This window comes from Carassius gibelio, chromosome B21, assembly GCF_023724105.1.
Source record: "Carassius gibelio isolate Cgi1373 ecotype wild population from Czech Republic chromosome B21, carGib1.2-hapl.c, whole genome shotgun sequence".
In the NCBI taxonomy this organism is placed as follows: domain Eukaryota; kingdom Metazoa; phylum Chordata; class Actinopteri; order Cypriniformes; family Cyprinidae; genus Carassius; species Carassius gibelio.
The window spans coordinates 22,508,261-22,532,467 of record NC_068416.1 but is presented as its reverse complement, the minus strand read 5'-3'; the positions used below and the strand labels follow the sequence as shown (position 1 = coordinate 22,532,467).

Below are 24,207 nucleotides of genomic sequence, written 5' to 3'. Positions count from 1 at the left end.
TCTTCTGCATTGCTGGGTCTGGCATATCGCATCTTCCTCTTCACAAGGTCAGGCGAGTTTGCTGGCCAATTAAGAACAGGGATACCATGGTCCTTAAACCAGGTACTAGTAGATTTGGCACTGTGTGCAGGTGCCAAGTCCTGTTAGAAAATGAAATCTGCATCTCCATAAAGTTGGTCAGCAGCAGTCCAGTCCTTTTTGAAGCGAGACACTTCTGACGCTGTCTGTTGTTCAAGAGTGGCTTGACACAAGGAATGGGACAGCTGAAACCCATGTCTTTCATACGTCTGTGTGTAGTGGTTTTTGACTCCAGCTGCAGTCCACTCTGTGAATCTCCCCCACATTCTTGAATGGGTTTTGTTTCACAATCCTCTCCAGAGTGCGGTTATCCCTATTGCTTGTACACTTTTTTCTACCACATCTTTTCCTTCCCTTCCCTCTATTAATGTGCTTGGACACAGAGCTCTGTGAACAGTCAACTTCTTTTGCAATGACCTTTTGTATCTTGCCCTCCTTGTGCAAGGTGTCAATGGTCGTCTTTTGGACAACTGTCAAGTCATCAATCTTCCCCATGATTGTGTAGCCTACTGAACTAGACTAAGAGACCATTTAAAGGCCTTTGCAGGAGTTTTGAGTTAATTAGCTGATTAGAGTGTGGCACCAGGTGTCTTCAATATTGAACCTTTTCACAATATTCTAATTTTCTGAGATACTGAATTTGGGATTTTCCTTATTTGTCAGTTATAATCATCAAAATTAAAAGAAATAAACATTTGAAATATAGTCTGTGTGTAATGAATGAATATAATATACAAGTTTCACTTTTTGAATGGAATTAGTGAAATAAATCAACTTTTTAATGATATTCTAATTATATGGCCAGCACTTGTGTGTGTGTGTGTGTGTGTGTATATATATTATATATGCCTACAAAATACACATACAGACAGTATACTGTTCTAAAAATTGACAACAACATGGTGCACTCAAGGTTATTGTGCAATTGAGAGATATGTGAGGTGGTCATGAGTACAGACAAAACACATTGTATCAACAATGTTGCCACAACTGCATCTGACATCACAATTAGTAAATTAATAAGATTAAATGATACTGAGTGTAAATTAATAATTTACTAATGTAACAGTTAAGCAAATCGTGTTCTAACTGTACTCTGTCTAGTCTTTACAGTACATCTTAGAAAAGGTTCATTAAAGAACCTTAAATATGCTAGGTTCTAATATGAACCTTTAACCACAGCAAAGGTTCTTAAAATAACTGCCAAATAACCAGTGGATCATTATAGAACCCTTAAGTTCAGCTTTGAACCTTTTTGATAGCTAGAAGTTCATTTTTGCACTTAAAGGTTCTTTTTTGAACTCTAAAGGTTCAATCTCTTCTAAGAGTGTAGGTGGCCTAAACATTATGTATATATATTAAAGGACTTACAAATTGAGACAGTCTTAATTTCTTTCTTATTATGTAAAATAATTTTAACATAAAAGTGAGTCAAGTATGCCAAGCCGGAAGCATGATGCATATCCGTCATAATGATGTAAACGATTCACTTAATCATTTTTGGAAATGAACTGTTCAAAAGAACCGAATCGTGCCGTCGTGATACTCGCAAGGGGTTGTGGCATTGTCAGTCACGGTCACACACAAAAAATCTCAGCGCGCGATATTAAAGCAGCGAAGTACAAAATATTGATTATACAACGCAAATGTTTGTTTCATACCGAAACCTTTTAGAAATGTATAGGCAACCTTTGAAAGAACATATCCAAAATGGGAAGAAAAGCAATTTTAAAACCCCTCATTAATCCGTAGACAAGAGCGACTCCGTGGTGGCGTCACGGAACGTTTTGAAACTCGAACGTAGCAATAATGTTGCATGCTGGCAGCATAATGACACGATATGAGGAATCAATATGACACAGGCAGTCATGTGACTGCGCTTACATCTCGGGGGGTGGGCAGCAGTCTCTCCATGTCTTACTGCTGTATTCGGCAGGGAAAGCCATGCATTCTCGATCATTTTAGAGCTGTGCTGTCATGAGGGCTGTTTGCACCCATGAGCAACGTTTTGCAATGCTTTTTACAGCACTGCAATGTATTTCTGAGTTCCTCTTTCATGCATACTGATGAGGTCTGTCATTCTAGGTTGTGCTGTGCATAGCTGAATTTGGTGGTGCAGCAGCAAGAATCAAGGCTGGCCTTCTTGCCTTTGATATTTGTCTTTGCTGCCCTGATGAGAAGAAGAGCTCTCACATGCAAGCTTTTAATTGAGACACAGCCCTTTCTTACAATAACCCACAGGTAGGTCAGCATCTGTTCTTTGCTCTTTGAATGGGTCCTTCCGATAGCTGTCATTGTGGTAGGCCTGGAGTGTTGCTGATTATGGGGTTTAGTGGAGAGTGTACATGCATTTGTTGGCCGTAGCATTGCTGCCGTCATGGTTTTCTGGTTTGAATGGGGGATTTAGTCCGCTGTACTTTGAGTCTGTTGGTTTGTTGTGCAATAGATACATGCATTCATGTTCTTCTCATTGCAGAAGTCATCAGAAGTGAACCACTCAGTGCAAATGATTCAGAGGCCAGTGCTAAAGAAGCCTCATGTAGACCACATTGAACAACCTCCTTTACTTTATATAATTCATTATAGTAGGAATATAACAATCTCATTTTTTTTAATCCACATGAAGTTTAACTTAAATTTGGCCCATCTTTAAACTTTACATCTGATGACATCAAGTAGGCCGTGCAATGCTATTGGATGATGTTAACAAATAGCCAAAAAACTATTTAGGCATTTTGTTTTTGTAAAGTGCCATTCAGTTTATGCTGTATACTGTACTACATATTATGCTGCATACATAATGTTCACTTTTCACAATCCAGTCAACTCCCAATGGATAAGAAAGTTCCAATGTACATTTCTTTTCTCACTGAATAATAAATATTGAATATTCAGTCAGAATGTTCTTTGAGCATAATTTTTAATAACTGATTATCATTGAATTGCATCTTTCTCCATTTTTATTTTAAGACAGCAGGGAATCAAAATTGACCCTAATTGCATGTCTTGCTTATATCATGAATGCTTCTGGTCCCCACAAAAAAATGGCTTTGTAAAATAAAAAATGATTTAACTGGCTCATTCTGTGAAATGAGTTCACTTCTGATGTCATCACGGAGACTGTGCGATGCTATTGGCTAATGCTAACCAACAGCCAAACATCTATTTAGGCACTTTGTTTTGTAAATAGGCATTCGCTTTTCACAGTCCGCTCAGTTCCCAATGTATAAAATCTCACTGAATTTTCAATTGAACTATATTCACATGGACTAGTTTGGCTAGTGTGGAAACAGTGTTTGATTGGTCCTGACTTTGGACTTGACATTTTTGTTTGCTTAGCAAAGACCAAATGACAGAAACACAAACAGCTAGTGTTTATTTTTATATTAGCAGCATAGCAAATCTTGCCATCCTTTAAGAGAACAACACCATCACTGCATTGTGAATCATGTCCCTAAAGCTTCTGTAAGATTCTTACTGTAAAAATGCCACAAATATGACTGACCCTATTGGATTGAATGTTTCTCTATGCACCTGCATGAAAAAACAACAACACGCATACATGATTTGATTGCAAGCTAGCCAACGCCATCAGAGGCCTTTGTTCTTCCTGCTCGCAGTCTCTCTGCAAACGTCATTCCAGAACATTCCCTTCACCCCTTACACCCCTCCTTCCTGTCCTGTCTCATATTCCCTTATTTTTTCTCCACCTCTCCTTTCTGCCTGTTCCTCACTCTCTCTTCTCAAATCTGTTTGTCTTCTTTGGCTGGAGCAGCTGGTTGCAGTCTAGAGCCAGAGTCTCATCCCTGCATCCCCCTCCCCCCGACGAGTGCAGACAAAGACAAAAGGCCAGGGCTGCTTGTCGGAACACTGCCCCCTTCCTCCCTTTGCTGTCGTGTGCATCTGCAGAGGAGAGAGTTACCTATAGAACGGTGAACAGCTCATAGTGAAGTGGGGGAAAAAAAAAACACAAATACAGAATGCGGCCTGGTTGGACTGAATGCTTGCATAAGCCTTTCCACAAAGATTCCCGGTAGCAGGGCCAAGGCGAAGCGGGGTAGGGCGAGAGCCTGCTTTTTCCCTGTTTGTGTGTCTCTGCGTGTGTGCTATTCTACGTGTCACACCACGGCCTTCGTTTTCTCTATCATTTGGCAGAGACTGGACACTGTTGCCCATGGCTGGAGGATTATGGGACAAGCAGCTCATTTTAAATGAGCAAGAGCCGTGTTTGTCACCGGTTTTCAGGGGAAAGGTGAGAGGAGGAAGCAGGGACACTGGTTAGAAGAGAGGAACAGGGACCATGGAGAGTGTGAGAGAGAGGGGGAGAGAGAGAGAGGGAGAGGGGAGGCAGGGAAGGAAGTAGATCCAGTCCAGTGCTGCAGAATGGGGTAAAACCGAGAGGCACAATCAAAAAGAGGTCAGGTACCGAGCCTGTTTAACTTCTACTTAACTATCACTATGTCTTGTTTTGTTCTGTTAGGAAACGGTGCTCATCTTGTGGTTTTGGTTTACACAGTGCTTGTGGTTTTCCTCTGGAATGTGCATCTGCTTTTTGGCTTTTCATTTTTCTTCTCTCATTCATCCATACATCCATCCATATAAACCAGCCTCTGGTGTGCATGTATTTTTCATAAACATCCTGCACAGTCTGTGTTTTTCAGGCCTAGAGTTTGATTCAGCTCAGCAACGTGAACCGAACACGCATTCGGAACACAAACCTCTTCGATAATATTAACACACACTCAAAGCAAAATATTTTGCAGGAAAATCTAAGATTTTATGGAGAAACGCCCAGCTTCTGTGTCTTCAGTGTGGCTGCACTGCAGCACACACATTATGCAGGGTGACCGGAACCGGCTGAAACCGGTTTGAGGCAGACGAGGAGGCTCGGAAGCAATACAGTCACTGTGCTGCAAGCAGATAGCCGACTGCTTCATGGCAGCCAAAATGGCAAAGGGGTCTTCAGTAGTGATGCAGCTCACAGCAGAGATGTCGGAGAGACTGTCTTTGTGCACCTCCAGATGGTTATGCACATCAGGGCCGGGAGGCAGCCATGAGAACTGAACAGATATGGTGACCGTGGGTCACTGTGTGTTGTTATTCATGGTGGTCATCATCCAGAATGGTCTCTGGTGTGCCTTTCCTCCTGGTGGATCATTTCTTGAAGGGCCTTGCCTAGTGAAAAAAATGGATTTTTTTTCCTCTGCTGTCAGGGAGAAAGGAGGAGGAGGGTGGTGGTAGTGTTTTGTTGTGGAGGTGGTGAGAGGAAGGAAGGAAGGAAGAAGGGAAGCAAAGCAAGATTGTTTGCTCTAGTTGTCGGAACACAGAGGGTGAGGAGTGGCTCATTTGCATGTTTCCACTTCTATCTGTTTGCATGTGTGTGTTCTTTTTTATTATGTGTGATATTTTGTATTGTTCTGATAGTTGGGCTTCTGCGTCGTACACCGGCCTGATTTTAACGGCCCCAGATAGAAACCCAAGAATCACAGTTGTTTTCCTGTGAGCGACACTCTCATTTGAAATCAGGCTGCTTGGCTGTAAATGTGTTCAGGCCCCATACTGGCTTCAACAGCTTAATGTCTGTCATTAAAGTCCTCTTGTCTCTGTTTGCTGCTCCTTCTCTGCTTACATGCTTTACCACATTGGCTCCATTGTGTGCTGGGAAGGCCGTCTTGGCCCTGCGCACCCTGTGCGTGCAGATGCTATTAGCTGTAATGGAGGCAGGGCTGCAGTGCTGTATTCCATTTCAATAAAAGCAGCAGTAGCAGGAGTAATGGGGGGAGGGGGGATTAACCTTAATAGCACGACACAGCTTTATTTTCTTTGTGATTTTTTTTTTCTTTAGCACTTAAAATATATTCATATGTGATTTGTGTTTTTAGTTAGTATTAATATTTTAGGATTAACTCCGATTACCAAATGTGTGTAAATAAATAGATACAATTTTCTGGTTCTCTACTTTTTAATGTTTAAATATGGGGTGGTGTTGGCGCAGTGGATGAGACTTTAATGTGCCTTTGATGTGAGAGACCCCGGTTTCGAATCCACTGTGAGACACCAATGTGTCCCTGAGCAAGACACTTAAACCCCTAGTTGCTCCAGAGGCGTGCGACCTCTGACATATATAGCAATTGTAAGTCGCTTTGGATAAAAGTGTCAGCTAAATTAATAAATGTAAATATTGTGTTCTACATGTTGTATTCGGACCATTCTTACCATTTTCAGTGCCTTTTATATAAAGATTTATTTACTGATAGACTGTTTACAGTATGCCATGTCCAAACAATTCACATGCATTTAACTGACTAAATTTATGTCTCCAGTGAGAGGTAATTTCATGGTGCATATGGTTTAAATATAGCACAGATTAGTCATTCACATAAAGAGGTTTCTACATTTCTCATTTTTTGGATGTTATGCGACGTGAATAAAGATCTTATTTAATGAGAAGATTAAAGCCCAGAGGCTTGTTGGAGATCAGTGAGGATGAAAAGGAGAGTATTCAGATTATACCAGGTGTATTTTAAATGTTCTGCCGTCTTCATTTAAAATGCTGCCTGTCTGACAGAATTTTTTTTTTAATAATAGTAAAAAAGTTGCAGTTTCTGCATTTTGGTGCATAGGTTTGAAAAGTAGTAATGCCTTAAAACAGTGGTTCCCAACCACGTTCCTGGAGGCTCCCCAATACTACATGTTTTCCATGTTCCCTTAATCAAACACACCTGATTTGGTTCATCAGCTCATTAGTAGAGACTCCAAGACCTGAAATGAGTGTATCAGACAAAGGAGAACCACTCTCTTAAAGACTCTAAGCACTGGTTTTACATATTTTATATATTGTGTAGTTTATTTAAATTGTTCATATGTGACTTTGGACCACAAAACCAACCTTAAGTCGCTGGGGTATATTTGAAGCAATGGCCAAAAATAAATTTTATGGGTCAAAATTTTCTTTTATGCCACAAATTATTAGGATATTAAGTAAAGACCATGTTCCATTAAGATATTTTGTAAATTTCTTACTGTAAATGTATTAAAACTTAATTTTTGTTTAGTAATATGCATTGCTAAGAACTTTATTTTGACAAATTTAAAGGAAATTTTCTCAATAGTTGTGTTTCAACCAAACAAACCATACATCAATGGAAAGCTTATTTATTCAGCTTTCAGATGGTGATTTAAAAAAATTTATAACTGGTTTGTGGGCAAGGGTCACATATTATCTTTCTTGTCTTGAACTCCCCTAGAGTTAAACAGTTGAGTGTTACCATTTCCGAATCCATTAAGCCAATCTCCGGGTCTGGCGGTAGCACTTTAGCTATAGCTTAGCATACTGTAGATCATTGACTAATTAGACCATCCGCATCTCGCTCAAATATGGCCAATGAGTTTCAATATTTTTCCAATTTAAAACTTGACTCTTCTGTAGTTACATTGTGTACCAAGACATATAGGAACTATACTCTCATTCCGGCGTAATAATCAAGGAACTTTTGGCACTGCATGATATCATTGCGCCTGCCGCACCCCTGGTATGGCATATAAGTTCCTTGAGCCTATTTAAAAAAAATAGTGGAGTGTTCCTTTAAGCATTCTTGCTGCTGTCCTTTCACTACAGTTTTATCAGGCAGTTTTTTCTTCTTTAATTGTAATATAATGTCTTTTCCCTGTTTCTCTAAGGTGTTAAGCTCATTCTTATTAGACCATGGGCGACATGAAAACCCCAGACTTTGATGATCTGCTTGCGGCCTTTGACATTCCTGATATGGTTGATCCCAAGGCTGCAATTGAGTCCGGCCATGATGATCATGAGGGACAACTCAAGCACGATGCCCACAGTGAAGAGGACTCCCATGTCTCCTCTGGTCCAGATGTTGGAGTTAGTGTTATTGTTAAGAATGTCCGAAGTTTTGATACCACTGAACATCTTTCAGAGAAAGATGTTCATCCCACTGTGAGAAATGGCCTGCACAATGGTTTCTTGCCAGTGTCACCCAACAACATATACAGCAAAGAAAATTACAAGCTTCAAAAAGGCGAAATCCATGGGATGGCAGGAAATATCTCTACATTTAACCAGTTCAGTCCCATCTCTAGTGCTGAAGAATTTGATGATGATGACAAAATTGAAGTAGATGACCCTACTGACAAACAAGGTAATTTACACTTAAAACCAAACCCTCTAACCGGTCTGAGTACAAAGACGGAAGAGCCACGTTCTAAGCACGTGAAACCAGATGGTGCAACTAGGCCAAGAACAAATGGCAATTACAATCATTTGAAAGTTGAGAATAGTAGCGTAAATGGCACAGTGGGACAGTCAAACCTATGTGACTCACAAAAACCAAGAAAAACTTTGGAACACTCCAAAGAAAGATGCCAAGAAGCAAAAGAACTTGGTGAGCCAGTCGTTGAGTTGAATGTGACTAACCTCTCCCAAGCCAAGTCCAAATCAGCTGCAAAGCTCTCTTCCTGCATTGCTGCAATTGCAGCACTTAGTGCAAAGAAAGCTAGCACAGAAGCCATGTCTCCAGAATCCCTAGCCACACCTCGAGATTCACCCAGAGAGGCTAAAGAGATCCCAAAGACTGCGGATAAATCCCCAGAGCGAGAGTCAGCTCTGGAGCTTGGCAAAAATAGAATCTCAAAACAACCTGAGAGTCCTTGCAGTGTTACCAGTGAAAGCAGCAGCAAAGAGTCTCCTGCATCTCCAGCAGGATCTATACCAGTCATTCCAAAAGTCCGCATCAAGACGATCAAGACATCTTCAGGGCAGATCAAGAGGACAGTTACCAGAGTCCTGCCTGAGTTTGATCCTGAAGTCTTGAAGAAATGTATCGATTTATCACCCAATGTTGTCTCTTCTTTGCAGTCCTCTTCAACCTCACCTTCTGTTTTCTCATCTCACACGAGAACTTTGCCGACCACAGTAGTAGCTACTTCTGGAGGCTCTACCATTGAGGTAACTAAACAAATGACCATAAAGCCTGTGGCTACTGCCTTCTTACCTGTCTCAGCTGTTAAGACGGCAGGCTCCCAAGTGATTAACCTGAAACTTGCCAACAATACAACTGTAAAGGCCACTGTCATACCAGCGGCATCTGTTCAGAGTGCCAGCAGTGCCATCCTTAAAGCTGCTAATGCCATTCAGCAACAAACAGTAATGGTGCCTGCCTCCAGTCTAACAAATACCAAACTTGTGCCAAAGACTGTCCACCTATCCAACTTAAATCTCTTGCCTCAGAATGCAGCAGCGGCCGAGCTCCACCAGGTCCTGACCAAGCCCCAACAATCCATCAAGCAAGCTATGTTCACCCAACAACAACAGAAGAAAGTGTCTCGGGTCCAGGTCCTAACCAACTCTCAGAGCACAGTGGTAGAAGCCTTCAATAAAGTTTTGAGTAGCATTAACCCTGTGCCAGTTTATGTACCTAATTTAAGCCCTCCAGTTTCGGCCTGTATATCTTTGCCATCACGTGGGTACAAATGCTTGGAATGTGGTGATTCCTTTGCCCTGGAAAAAAGCCTCACTCATCATTACGACCGTAGAAGTGTCCGCATTGAGGTCACTTGCAATCACTGTGCCAAAAACCTAGTCTTCTACAACAAGTGCAGCCTTCTATCACATGCTAGGGGCCACAAAGACAAAGGGGTTGTCATGCAGTGTTCTCATCTCATCTTAAAGCCAATTCCCGCTGACCAGATGATCCTTGTGCCGTCAGTAACCTCCAGCGCTCCCACCTCTTCAGCTAACATTGGATCCTCCGTAGTGGGGAATCCAGGGAAAGGAAACCCAACCACAGTTATCTCTGCACCCTCTTCGGCTCCTGTTGTGGCTGCCATGCCTCTAGATAAGGATGTCTCCAAGGTCTGCAGATCAAATCTGAAGTGCTTGGAATGTAATGAGACATTTCATGAGGAGTCATCTCTTGCAATGCACTACCAGCAGGCTCCCGAATCAGTAGGACAGGTGGGTGCATGAATTAATTGTGATGCAAGAGTTGGAATGGTCATCAGCTTCTTCTAGTGTTGTAGTCGAGTCCAGTTTATTTGAGAACAAGTCCAGACTGAGATTTGAGCAAGTTGAATTCAAGTAAAGACCAAGACCAGAAGAGGGTCATATCAGAGCCCGGTCTCAAATACAACACTGGCTTTCTCTTTCATATACATAAATATTTAGTTTAAATAAAGGTATTTTAAACAATATGCTTTTGCTTTTCCTTCAACTGAAACAGAAAACCTGCACCATTTGCCAAATGCTACTGCCAAACCAGTGTAGCTTTGCTTCCCATCAGCGGATCCATCAGCACAAGTCTCCATATATCTGCCCTGAATGTGGGGCTATCTGTCGATCTGTCCATTTTCAGTCTCATGTGACCAAGAATTGCCTGCACTACACACGCCGAGTGGGCTACCGGTTAGTACTGCATTGCTCTCTATAAAGGCCAGAAAGAAGCTCCATGCTTTTAAGAAATTTATTTTTTGCAAGTAAATTAATTAATTATTTATTTATGCAAAATACTGGAGGATTTTAACCTTACCCAGAGATCAGCAAATGTTTTTAGTTATCTTCACTGACCACTAGGGGTGTAACAATGCATCATGCCACAATATAACAGATCACAATTCAATTTAAAAAATGTGACAACATGCATTGTGGATATAAAAATGGAGTGTGATTATAGTAGGTATTCTTTTACAAGAACTAAATATTGTTAGAGTATCAAGTCAAGATATTCTGTAATGGGCGTATCCACTTCTACTGACCTCAGTCCCTGTTCTTATTCCTGAGTAGACATAAAAGCTTCTATTTATTCATAAAATGTGCATTGAAATACAAAATGTGCCTAAGTGTTTAATTGGTTTTGAGTGGAACATGAGATGAGGGCTTGTCATGCTTTCGAAATGGCAATCATGGAGATATTCACTGTTATTATTCTGCCATTCACCCCTGATTGATGCCACAATAAATGTGACTGGCATTGATTATGGAAACATAAAAAGAGGGTTATGTTATATTCAACAGTAACGCTTTTTTTTTTCTTCTTTTAGCTGTGTTCACTGTAATGTCATCTTCACGGATGTTGCTGCTCTCAAGTCACACATTCAGGGATCCCACTGTGAAATCTTCTACAAATGCCCCATCTGCCCCATGGCTTTTAAATCAGCCCCCAGTACACATTCCCATGCCTACACCCAGCATCCAGGAGTTAAAATTGGAGAGCCTAAGTGAGTCTTTCTTTTTTATTATAAATATAGATGTCCAGTTTTTATTATTGTTGTTGATGGTGGAAACAATTTATTTTTTTATTTTTTTGAGAAACCATATGGTTGAATAAGTGATAATGCATAAATAGCCATTCATTAAACCAAAATAAAACCATCTGGGACATCAGATCCTATATTCTGTTAATTACTTACCAAATGAGTAAATAGACAGACGTGAAATATTGATTTGAGTTAAAGTAATTGTGTTATGTGAGACAAAAGACTGTGACATGCAGTTCGCATAGCTATGTTTTTCTGGAAAAATGGTTAGTTATACAGTAGAGCAGTCATTATACAAGAATATTTGATCTCATATTTCAATGACTGACCAATTAGATCAAGTATTTCATAGTGCTGTTTAATAATGTTTATTGCAGATGTTACTGATGGGTATTTTTGTCTTAAATAAAACACTATCCAGTTATTTTCTTACAGTGCAAATGCATGCTTTGTTCTAAACTCTGCCATCTTAATGACAAAACAACCTTGCAGTAATTCTTAGTAGTAGAATGGGGGGAAACTCAATAGGTGTGTCAAATCTGTTCCTTTAGAACTCATATGCCATTGACCTTTTCAGGTGCAGAAAGAAATTATGCACGGGGGTTTAATTACTGTGTCCTCTCTTTGAACCCGACCACCCCCCAGAAAGCCTGTCTTGTTCATCAGCACTTGTTAATGAAAAGGCCAGATGGTTTGTTTGCACTTCCTGTGTTACCTGTAACCATGTTGGAAATATGATCAGCTGGCTTATTGACAATGGGAGCATTTGATTCAGATGTTTGACACACAAATGAGCTGACAAGTGGCACTTTCAGCCATCATGATTCCTTCAACACAACAGTAGATTCACTCAAGAGGGGGAAAAAATAGCCGGAGCTATTGAACCTTGCAATGGGAAGCTGAAATGAACGCCTACATAAGCAAAAACAAGCAACAAAGCATTTTAGAAAATACTCTCTTCACTGGTATGTGTTGTTTTGCAGGCTGATCTACAAGTGTTCCATGTGTGACACCGTTTTTACCCAGCAGACTTTGCTGTACACGCACTTTGACCAGCACATATCCAGTCAGAAAATGTCTGTCTTCAAGTGTCCGGACTGTTCGATGCACTACGCCCAAAAGCAGCTCATGCTGGATCATATTAAAGTAAAGGAAAAATCTGTGATATTTGTATTTGTATTTAACATGTATTAACTAAATTATTTTTAAATATGTGTAATAATGTGTAAATAACAATAAATATTAGGGCTGTCAAATTGATTCATCGTGATTAATATAAGTTTGTGTTTACATAATATACGTGTGTGTTTTTATTTTATTTGTATATATATGAATACACATAGGGCCTACATACTGTGCATATATATTTAAGAAATCAATATTATGTAAACAAAAACATTCAGTCTGGGTGTGATTAATTGCAAATAATCTGTTTAATTTTTTTTTTTTTTTTATTAATTACTGTTTTATTAATATTCAAATTATTATTTCTTACAAGTCCATGCACGGCATCTTAAAGAGCATCGAGGGCCCTCCAAACCTGGGCATCAATCTCCCTCTCAGCTCCAAACCTACTAATTCCATCAGCCCGAATAACAACAACAAAGAGGGCTTCTCTATCAGCAGCCTCGAGAAAGGAGAGAGGAATCCAACATCCCCAACAAAAAAGAATAGTAATGGGACAGACCTTCCCAAAAAAGGCCCATTGTCCATCTCCTGCCCTGGCTGGACCTGCAGGGAATGCGACCGCTTGTTTACACAGAGAGAAGTCTTCATCGCTCACATGAAAAGAGAGCATGGGAAGGTAACATAGAGCTGTTTTAATTCTAATAGGTTCTAGAGTCTCATGAGTGAGACCCAAGGCTGTAGGACACATTATGAACCACACTGAATTAATGTACATTATTGCAGATGGATGGGCATGACTATAATGAATCCTTTTCTTTCTGCTACACCAGCAACTGAAAAAGCATCCATGTCGACAGTGTGAAAAGTCCTTCAGTTCCTCTCACAGTTTATGTAGACACAACCGAATCAAACACAAGGGCCTACGGAAAGTCTACTCATGTCCGTGAGTATCATGTGTTTCATTGCTTCATCTGTGCTTGTGAATTCAATTCCAAGTTTCTCACGTCTGCATTTTCAAGATTAAAGGGGCCAAGAACTGTGAAATCAAAATTCTTTTGACATGTAAGAGGTAAAACATCCTGTTTGTTTCAGAACTCAAAACTTTCTTATTAGTCTAAAAACAGCTTACATTGAAGCCAGTCTGCAAAAGCACAGGTTGTGGAATGTGCCACTTTATGATGTAATAGTGTGGCTAACACTGTCTCCATGCAAAAAACAAGAGGCAACACAGGTCTACACAGAAATCAAACATTAAAAACGGGACAGAAAATAGCCTATTATTTTTAAATTAAACGTTTGTAGTAAAAATCATTACATTATAAGGGGACCAACAAGAACTGTACAAAACAATAAAAATAAGACAGTTCATGACCACTTTAAGAGACTTAATTTTACACTAAAGCTAATCAGAAACAGTTATGAGTGTCAAACAGATTTCTCTTGGGTTTCCTCAGACACTGCCCAGAACCCAATCGCACTTTCACCAAAAGACTGCTGCTAGAGAAACACATTCAGTTGATGCATAGCATCAAAGACACAGAAGCCAAGCTTCCGGCAGATTCCAGCAGTGCAGAAGCCACCCCAGACAAAGAGCAGGTAACCAGCAGATGGACTGGCACGTTTTGGGTCTGCAAATTAGACAGAAGTACACAACTACTGAAAACTTTGGGGTCGGTAAGATTAAAAAAAAAAAAATGTTTTTGAGATCTTATGCTCCTTAAGGTTTCATTCATATGGTGAAAAATACTGAAAAAACTGTGATATAGTGGAATATTATTATCATTTAAAAATAATTGTTTTCTAATTTAATATATTTCAAAATAAAATAGATTTTTGTGATGTCAAAGCTGAATTTTCAGCATCATTACTACAGTGCCACATGATTTCTAGCAGAAATCATTCTAATATGCAGATTTTTTTAGACAAAATTTTTGAGACAAAATTGCATATTTAATTGAATACTAATTACATTTACCTTCATCTAATGCTCACTCAAAGTTTATATTAAAAAACAATAACGGTAACTGTAATCTGCAATGTACTGTTAAAAAAATATATTTTTAAAATGACTGGCTAACATAATACATTATATTAAATATGATTTATTTTAGATTAAATTATAACGTTATATAATATCAGCCATTATCAGTTATCTGCCATAACATATAATTTATTTTCAGCTTTTTTTTGCACTTTGGCATAACATAAAACATTGTCATTTTGTATCTTCAGGCCCCCAGTCCTAAACGAAAGCTCTACTCTGAAGATGAGGATGCTGAGAAGGAAGAGGAAGTGGAGGAGGCCGGAGGAGAGGTGACTTCTACTCAGCGGTCCAAGAGCTCATCCTCACAGCCTTTAAAAAAGCTAAAGATCAACGTCTTCAAGACACATAAATGCGCAGTGTGTAGCTTCACCACCGAAGACATCGTGCATTTCCACGAGCACATTCCCCAGCACAAGACCAACGTCTCGTCCTACCAGTGCCGTGAATGCGGCCTGTGCTACACCTCGCACAACTCCCTCGCCCGACACCTGTTCATCGTGCACAAGCTGAAGGAGCCCCAAGGGCTCGAGCGGCACAACGAGCAACAAGAAAACACGCCCAACCCAGACGCCAACGACGGTATTCCAGATACTCAATGTAAAGTATGTTCAAAAACATTTGAAACGGAGGGAGCCTTAAACACACACATGCGGACACACGGAATGGCCTTCATTAAGTCCAAACGGCTGAGTGCAGTTGAGAAGTAAGAGCGATGTAGTGTCCCCTAGTGGATGGATGTTGGTTTGCAAGGAATTATTTGTTTGTCTTTTGTACGTATAGAAGCGTTTGACGTTGTGCTTTTCTTTTTCCTTCACTCCGGCCTCTTTGTATGCTCATTTGTTGTGCATACATATACATATATATATATACACACAAAATGTATAAATCTATACACATAGAATGTGTGTTTAAAGATGTATAATATATTAAAAACTGATTTATGTGTATTTAATTATCTATGAGAACACATTTTGTATACTTTATGATAGATGTTGGATAGACCTTTTTTTATAGATTCTTTTTATTTTCTATTTTAGACAGTTCTCGTTGTTTTCTCGTGGGAGCAGAGGCTGTCCAAATGGCTAAAAACGTGCACAGAATGTCACCGTTACACTCCTCAGTGAGACATTTTGCACTCTAAAAGGACAATCGGTCCACATCCTACAACACAAGCAAGAATAGCGTCTCCTCAAGCAGCCGACAATGGCGTCCGACTGAAGATTTGGCTGTTGAGTTCAGCCTGAAAGCTTTTTATGGTGCGTTTCTGTTTTGTGAAGTATCCGTCCGTTTCATACTACTATAATTTAGCACTACGGAAGAACAAGACATGAAAGGGGGTCTTTATGTATCTCAGCCACTGCCAAGAGGTCGTGTTGAATCAATATGTGCTTTTAAACCTAAAGAGTCGTAACAGCCGACAGGACGAATCTCCTTCACTTCATTTCTTCTCAGGCAGCTTGTTCCAAATCATAGCTTGTCTGTTTGATCGCATTTGTATTTTGGATTATTACCACACTACAGTGTTTCAACTTTGGCCTGTTATCAAGAACCACTTTTCGTATTCATGCACATTTAATTTTGAGGTACTTTTATTTGTCATTTGAATCCAAAACCACTCTGCCCCACAGATATGTGAAAGTACAAATGCAACCAATCAGATATGTCAATTTAGCCTGTTTTATTTAAAGCCAAAGTTGTTTCCTCTCATATGAACTCCAAAGTAGGACGCTCCACTCACAGTCTCGTGTGTTTGAATCAGTAATGCATAAGTGCTGGTATACTAAAGTGTGGTCTAGTGCCTCCGGCGCTCGAAAGCCAATCGCTGGTTTGTCATCAACCCAATGTGTATGTTTTTTTTAGTTCGTTTATTTAAAGCAGCATGTTATGGAAAATCTCGAGATTGGTGTTCCACGGACTCACATGCTAAGTGTGAAAAAGAGGAAAAAAAGAGCTGCCTTCACTATATACTGTATGAATGTTTCGGTCAAAATGTGAAACGAACTGTAAAACTTCTTTGCATTTTCTCCCTCTCTAACCAATTCATTTCAACGTTTCACTTCATGAGGAGTTTAGTTCTACATCTCGATTTTCATTTTTCATGGAAACTCATATTGATCTTCCTTGTTTTTTTTTTTGGATAAATGAGTACTATTGAGGATGCATACGTGCATGAGAGAAGCCGTTCACGGTGATTGATCTGTTTTATAGAATGTCTTGATGATGTTCGGTAGACTTTGTTCTATGTTTGTGCAAAAAACTTTATCATTAATAAATGATACATACACAAATATCTAACATGTCTAAACTGGAATGGAGTGTTTGTGCTTCAGCTCTCGCATTGCCTCATTTTAATTAGCGTGAAAGCAATCTACTGTCAGCCACTGGTCGCCATGGTTACAAGGGAATTTTAAAGTCAAGATTCTCAGAATAAGGGAGCGCTGTGAAATGCAGCGATGTGATTGGTGCATTCATATTGACAAGGGTGAGAGTGACTTTAAATTTGTAATTAATCAAAATTACACTGTAATTTTGGATGTTAGAGATAATATCTTTTAGCGTTTTATAGAATTCCCTCTCTTTTTACTAATAAAAAGTGTTACATGTGAATTTTTTTGCCTAATATCTTGGCAAATATTTCTCTTTCTTAGACTTAATGGAGTTCTCACTTGGGTTTCATTGAAAATATCATATCGGTTTCTATTGAAATGGACAGCTGTTGACATAAAAAATGTGGTCTTGTTTTTTTTTAAACATTGATATCTTAATAACGTACTGTATACATCTGACCTAATCACGAATACATTCACAAAACAAATATAGTGTTGTTGAGCTGTTCATTGGCCTCCATGAGGTAAAAGGCCGACTGTGTTGAGTTTGAGTAAGTGATGACCAGACTATCATCCAAGCGTAGCGATTTGATTTCCATGGTCATTTCGGATGGTGGGAGAGCATGACAGGTCACATGTCCAACTCTTCTCCCGTCATGTGTCCTGCTCTCATAATATTTAAACCAGTGAAACACCCAAAATGAAACACTTTACAAGATGCTACGGTTAACATGGAGTGCTGTCACTCTGATGTACCTGTTGGTTTGGCACGGTGCGTGTGCCTGGAACGTGTCGTTACAGTGCAAGGAGGACACAACAGCGTTCCTTATGGAATTACAGAAAGATACTCCAAGCAAATATGCAGTCCTGAGTAAGTAATAATGCAAGATATGACTAAAGCATACTTCTAAGCGCATACGTGAACGGGGGGTCATGTTTTCTAGTTGTGGATTGAGGTGTAAAGATAACATTTTTGTGTCAAAGTCATTTTTATTTAACAATATTTTATTTTTAATATTGTATATATTATTATATCATTATACTGTTTGTTTTTAATATTTTTTTTTCACTTTATAAGTTTATTTTCCTTAGTTGTATTATTTAATAATTATTTATTATTATTTAATAATACATTTAATATAAAGAGTTATAATATTAGACACATAGTTTAAAAAAAGTCTAAAAAGCAATTCTTTATATAACTTAATATTTTGTATGTTTTATTATTTATTGTTTATCCTTTGTTTTCTTTATCTATATTATGATGTTTGTTTTTATATATTTTTATTTATTTCTCCCTTTTTTATCAGTTTATTTTTCTTCTGAAAGAAACTTGCATTTAGTGATCTTAAAAGACGTTAGATTCATTGTTTTGTCTCAGGATGCACTCTCGTAATGTTTTTATCAATGGCATATTTAGAAAAGCTACTTAAATGTCCTATTTTAACTATGGCCAGAACCTGTATTAGACGCATCATTTAAAATCTAAAAAACATTTTTTATATATTTTTTTAATATGATACATATTTGTTGTTTAGCATTTTTTTTTATCTTTATTATTGTTGTTTGTTTTTATATTTTCTCTCTCTTTTTATCAGTTTATTTTATTTTCCTTAATTGTATTGTTTACTGCTGAGTTATCATGTTGGACACATCATTAAAACATTTTTAATAATAATAATTTTAAATAATATGTATTTTTATCTTTTTTTCAGTTTATTCATTTTTCCTTATTAGTAATAGTAGTATTAATTTCTGAAATTTGAAAATGTGAAATATCTTGGAGCTATTTATTGTTATATTTTTTTATATTATATGGTACTACTATTGTATCTCTCTTTATCAATGTTCTATTTATTTATTATTTACAAATGGTGTATTTCGATGTTCTTCATTGTGATTTAATTTCTTCTCTCCTGCTCCACTTGTTGTTGTAGTGTACGATGCATTTGGTAAGATTGGCAGTGATGTTGAAGGAGGGAACGTGAACAAACCTGGGTCTCTGAGAGAGTGTCTGTCTGTGGAGGGCCCGGAGTTCAGGGGACAGTACTGCCAGGTGTTCCTCAAACAGGTACACTCACACAAACACAAAATCCACAGAAAATATGCCTCAATCCACTAAGAACCTGAAAACAAATCATTATTATTATCATTTTGATTATTTTTATTTTTTAGGGTAAGTGTGTTTTTTCTCAAGCCGGTGTGTGTTAATCCTTCATTTCCAAATAATGCATCTCTTAAGATTAAATAACCAGACACTGTCTTTAATCGAAATTGAAGCATGTTTGTTGGTGATATTATTCTGCTTTGCAGGACAGTGTGGAGTATTTTGTGGGTGTTTGCGTTCCAGACTCTTGTACAGAATCCGAAGTCCAGACGCTCGTTGTTTATGGTCCGTGAAACCATTGTGTTTAACATTTATCCGATCTGCACAAAGACCCAAGTATTTAAACACATGCACTTGCATTTTAAAATCTATTTGTCATTGCATTAGACAAGAGAAGCGATTGAACCTTGTATAATTTATTTTTAAAAGCAAGAAGTATAAATCTACAGTGGTTCTTTGTAATATTTGTGTGGGATGTACAGTATGCACACCTATCTGTGTTTGTGTCTGCAGATGCATTTGATCAGAAACAGATCTCTTTACTTCCTCCTGTGCCTTCAATCCTAATGCTGGATTCCACGCTTGGTGTATTCATGACTCAGTGCCTCAGTGATTCTCCTCATGCAGACCTATCTGCAATAGTCTGTCTGTAAGTAACACACACACACACACACAACATGTGGGTTCAAGCCTGTGGGTGCATGTTTACCTTAATTAAATAGATTCTGTTGTTCCTAATCTGCTCATTTTAAAAGTAAATTTACATATGTCACTTGTACATGCCACAGTGCTAGAGTGTTGTGTTTGTAGTTTCCAGGGTGTTGCTAAGGTGTTTTGAGCCTTTTAATACAGTCGCTAGGTTGTTCTGGGTGCTTGCAAATAAGTATTTTCTTTCTTTAGCAATTGTTATCATAATGATTCCATGGCTGAATCAGTGTTTTGTGTGTCTCAGGTGTGTGTGTTGTGCGTTATTGGCGCTTCCTCTCATAGCTTCCGTCTGTGTTGCGGTGATAAAAAGGAAGCGAATGAGAGAGGTGAGGACAGGGCTGGGTTTCGCTCATACCTCAAACACCAACCAATACGGAACTCTCTTGACTAATGGCTCAGCCAATCAGAGTAAAGAGAGCAATGCTGCCACAGACACCACACAGACGAGGGACCAAAATGCAGAAAATGACCCGCAGACCCGCATCTCAAAGAGCAAGTACACACACAAAGACACATACAGACACTCATCTTACCATTTATAGCGAACGTGACTGATTTGACCCATTTTAATTGATTCTTTTTTCCTCTTATTATTTCCCCCTTTTTGCTTCGTCTGTTCCTCTTGTTCAGCTGTGTTATCGTGCCTTCAGGCGCTCTCGGTACAGAATAGCAGTCAGGGGTTACTAGCCACAGAAAGCTCTGGAAGCAGTTACTCCTCTCTTAATGGCATCCGTATCCTCAGTTTACTCTGGATCATCTCAGGCCACACCGTGCAGCTGAGCGCCTGGAGTAACCTGGGTGAGAGCGTATCAGTGTATATGCACCGCTTACATTTTGAGGCATTTTGTCTATGTCTTGAACTTTCACCTGATTTGTTTCTGTGTAGATAATGATAAGAGGTGGAAGGAAATGGTTGAGAGGAACCCTCTGTATGTCTTTGCCTTCAGTGGGCCAGTGTATCTAGCGGTTGACTCTTTTCTTCTGCTGGGGTAAGATGCACCTGAGGCCACATCTCATATTTGACAAGATTAGAAGTCTTAAGGCCTGGTCCTACCAAAAATGATAACTATAAAGATAAAAAAAAATGATAACTATATTAGTGTCCACACCAAGGCACTCTGTTTATTAAATATGCTGTCTGTCACTTTAAATTCTTGAGTTCTAAAAAGTTGGGTAGATTCTGATTGGCTGTCAGTGTTTTTAATGTTATTTTATACATTATTTATTTAAAGTGGTGCAGTGAATTATTTATGTATTTATTTATTTAAAATAACATGCAGTTTTTAAGCTATATGACATTATTTTGTATTTTTATTTTTTACAAATTTGCATTTGTGAATTGAAATGAATTTTTAAAATTCATAAATAATATATTTGAAACCATAATAAAATATTTCATTCATAAAATAAGATTGTTACCATATGGCAATTCTTTAATATTTCATCATTAGACATTTTTTAAATGTAGTTCCATCAAATACATTTATTTAATTATTTATTTATGTATTTATTTATTTGAATTTGTTTTAAATAATGTACTCGTATTGGTTTGCTCAGAATATGTTTATTCAAATGTATAAATATATTAATAATATGGATTTAATTTGAGAAAAAAAACAACATTGACCTTGTTACAAAAAAGGTTTCCATTGTTTGTAGTTAATGTGGTTAAAAAGGGAATATGTTATGGCATAATCTCCAACATAATTGATTATTTAATATTGACAATGTGTTGTTTGTTTGCTTGTGTCAGTGGTCTTTTGAGTGCCAAATCACTGCTGAGCTCCATCCAGAGGTCAGATAACACGCTTAGCTTCAGTCTGGTGGCTCATTTCCTCTTCAAGCGGTTCAAGCGGTTAGTTTTATCTTTACAGCTTCCCAGACGCATGTTAAGTTCTACACCACAGTTTTCAGGGTTGATTTTCTGATAATCCTTCCTTTCTGTCCTGTAACAATTCTTGCCATGTGTCCAGGATTCAACCTCTCCACCTCTTCATCGTGTGCTTGACCATTGGACTCTTCTCCATCGTTCAGAGGGGGGTCTTCTGGTTCATTGCAGAGGATGAGGTCTACAGCTGTAAGAAATACTGGTGGTCCAACCTGCTCCTCGTCAACAACCTCTTCACTATCACAGACATTGTACGTCTAGATTCATCCTTTGATTTTTCTTTATTTCATTTGTTTTTTACAGCACATGTTTAAAAGTACATGACATTATTATAATGAAAATAATGAATTTTCTTTTGTTTTGTTTTTTTGTAAGTGTGCACCATGGACGTGGTATCTCTCCATTGACTTCCAGTTCTATGCAACAACACCTTTTCTGATATTCCTGTACAGAATGTAAGTTCAGTTCTTTTGACCATAATAAATAGAACATAACCACACCACAATAGTAGAATGAAAAAGTTTTTACAAATTATTATTAATTATTTATTTTTTCCCTTAAATTACAATATCATTCAAAGATTTTTTTTTTTACAGGATTTATAATATTGTAAAATATTATTACAGTTTGAAAGAACTTTTTACTACTGTAATATATTATAAAAAAAAAATGTCACCCGATCCTTCAGAATCATTTTAATATGCTGAATAAGAAATATTTATTATCATCAATGCTGAAAACAATTGTGCTTAATATTCTTTATGTGCTAATTTATTTATTTGTTCGTTTATTTATTTTTGTAAACCATGATAGTTTCTAAGTATTCTTGAAATGTACAATTTTAGTTTTGAAATCATCAGTCACTTTTGTTCAATTTAATGCACCCTTGCTTGCATTAATAATAAGAATGAGATTTTTTTTACATTGCAGTAATGCAATGCTAAATGTCTTAATCGCTTTGAAAAACAGGCTCTGTTTTCTTTAAACAAACAATAAGTTATTATTCCTTTTTTAGAATTTCTGAGTAAAATCTGAAGTGTATATGACAGGTTTTGTGTTATTTACCCATGGCAAGGTTGCCAGTTTTTCCCAGGTCATAAACAAAACCTCTTTACTTGTTTCCAGAAACAAAAGTGTGCTTGTCGTTGTGTCGGTCGTTCTCCTAATAATCTCCAGTGTAACAGGAGCCCTGATCACCGGTTTGTTGCATCTCCCTGTGCACCAGCCAACAACACTGTAAGAGATCATTTCTTAAGAAAACACCAATAAGATGTAATCACACGGGCAATGCATGCATTTCTAAAGCACTGTACAATACCAAGGCAGTTTTGTTCATGTTACATAAGTTTTGTTTTATTCTGTACTTGTTTCAGGGCATATGAAAGCTATTTTCAGTATTACTACAACAAACCCTACACAAGATATGGGCCGTATCTACTGGGCATTCTTGCCGGAATATACATGACCACCAAGAAAGAGACACTTATAAAACAACAGGCAATGTCTTTAATGCTTTTTTATTGCTTTTTTACACCAAAAAGGAGTTTTAAGTCTCATAACAGAACACTTTTGCTGTGTGACAGTGGCAGGCAGTCATAGGTTGGCTCTGTTCGCTGTCAGTCATGGCCCTCTTGGTGGGATTGGCCTATGTGCTGAGAGAGGTCCCGCCCTATCTGTCCCTGACCCATGCTGTTTATCAGGGGACGCACCGCTCACTTTGGGCCCTGGCTTTGGTCTGGATCATCCTGGCCTGCGAGGAAGGATACGGAGGTAAAAAGAAGAGCTATGAAATCTCAGAAATTGAGTAAATAATTACGATAAATAAGGGTTAACGCAACTGTAAGCCAAATAAAGAGTGCATATAATCGGCTTCTGTTGAAACTTACTTAAATATGTCTCTGTCTGCACAGGGTTTGTGGATAAAATTCTGTCTTTAGGCCTGTGGGCTCCTCTGTCTAACATCAGCTTCGCCTGTTATCTGATCCACCCAATCATTATTATACTGTACAACGGCAAACAAGAGACTGCCATGCACTATACAGACTACAACTTTGTAAGTAATACCTTCAAATAAATGCAAGTGAGAGTGTGCATTTGATCAAAATTAGTGCTGTCAAACGATTGATCGCATCCAAAGTAAGTTTTTGTTTGCATAATATATGTGTGTGTACTGTGTATATTTATTATGAATATATATTTAAAAAAGAATTAAGCAAGTGTTTTATCATAATAATAGGTAGTTCATCTTTCTGATTGACATTTTGTGATTTTTTTTCTCATTTTCTGTCCTCAGTTCTACCTGTTTCTGGGTCACCTGCTGTTGACAGTCTGTGTAGGTTATGTGTTAACTGTGCTAATTGAAAAGCCGTATCTCTTCCTGCCAAAACGATAAGTCCTGCTTCATTACGTCAAGACTGGAAGGTGAAGAAAAGATTTAAATATATTTATATATTTCAGAGAAACGAGATGTTTTAAGTACAGTATATTTATTAATTCATTGTCCCCCATTTTCTCAATCGATTCAAAAGCTTCAAAAGCTGTAGATTGCTGTTTATGAACCGTGTTAGAGAGCTTTGGTGTGGTTTTTGTGAATGCATTAAATAAATGAATTGATGTACAGAATTAACAGATGAAAGTTTATTGTTACAGTGTATGTTGT

The 24,207-nt window shown here is 38.1% G+C and overlaps 2 protein-coding genes across 5 annotated transcripts; both read left to right on the top strand.

Moving 5' to 3' along the window:
• The first annotated feature begins 1,960 nt into the window (after nucleotides 1-1,960).
• Nucleotides 1,961-16,813, top strand: znf532 (zinc finger protein 532). Of its 4 annotated transcripts, none has more exons than XM_052587372.1 (9): nucleotides 1,961-2,319; nucleotides 7,759-10,048; nucleotides 10,314-10,495; nucleotides 11,131-11,307; nucleotides 12,330-12,492; nucleotides 12,845-13,150; nucleotides 13,305-13,417; nucleotides 13,929-14,070; nucleotides 14,707-16,813. In XM_052587372.1, the coding sequence occupies exons 2-9, from the start codon at nucleotides 7,784-7,786 to the stop codon at nucleotides 15,223-15,225; spliced, it is 3,867 nt and encodes a 1,288-aa protein (XP_052443332.1). In that variant the 5' UTR covers nucleotides 1,961-2,319; nucleotides 7,759-7,783; the 3' UTR covers nucleotides 15,226-16,813. The 4 variants fall into 4 exon arrangements, with proteins under 4 accessions (XP_052443332.1, XP_052443333.1, XP_052443331.1 ...); XM_052587373.1 differs by lacking the exon at nucleotides 1,961-2,319 and adding an exon at nucleotides 4,430-4,495; XM_052587371.1 differs by lacking the exon at nucleotides 1,961-2,319 and adding an exon at nucleotides 4,511-5,408.
• Nucleotides 16,814-17,562: 749 nt separating this feature from the next.
• oacyl (O-acyltransferase like) lies at nucleotides 17,563-24,170 on the top strand. Its single transcript, XM_052587642.1, has 15 exons — nucleotides 17,563-17,716; nucleotides 18,783-18,916; nucleotides 19,159-19,237; nucleotides 19,466-19,601; nucleotides 19,905-20,152; nucleotides 20,291-20,458; nucleotides 20,547-20,649; nucleotides 21,414-21,515; nucleotides 21,634-21,799; nucleotides 21,924-22,003; nucleotides 22,674-22,784; nucleotides 22,922-23,045; nucleotides 23,132-23,318; nucleotides 23,459-23,601; nucleotides 23,842-24,170. The coding sequence occupies exons 1-15, from the start codon at nucleotides 17,563-17,565 to the stop codon at nucleotides 23,938-23,940; spliced, it is 2,034 nt and encodes a 677-aa protein (XP_052443602.1). The 3' UTR covers nucleotides 23,941-24,170.
• The last annotated feature ends 37 nt before the right edge of the window (nucleotides 24,171-24,207 follow it).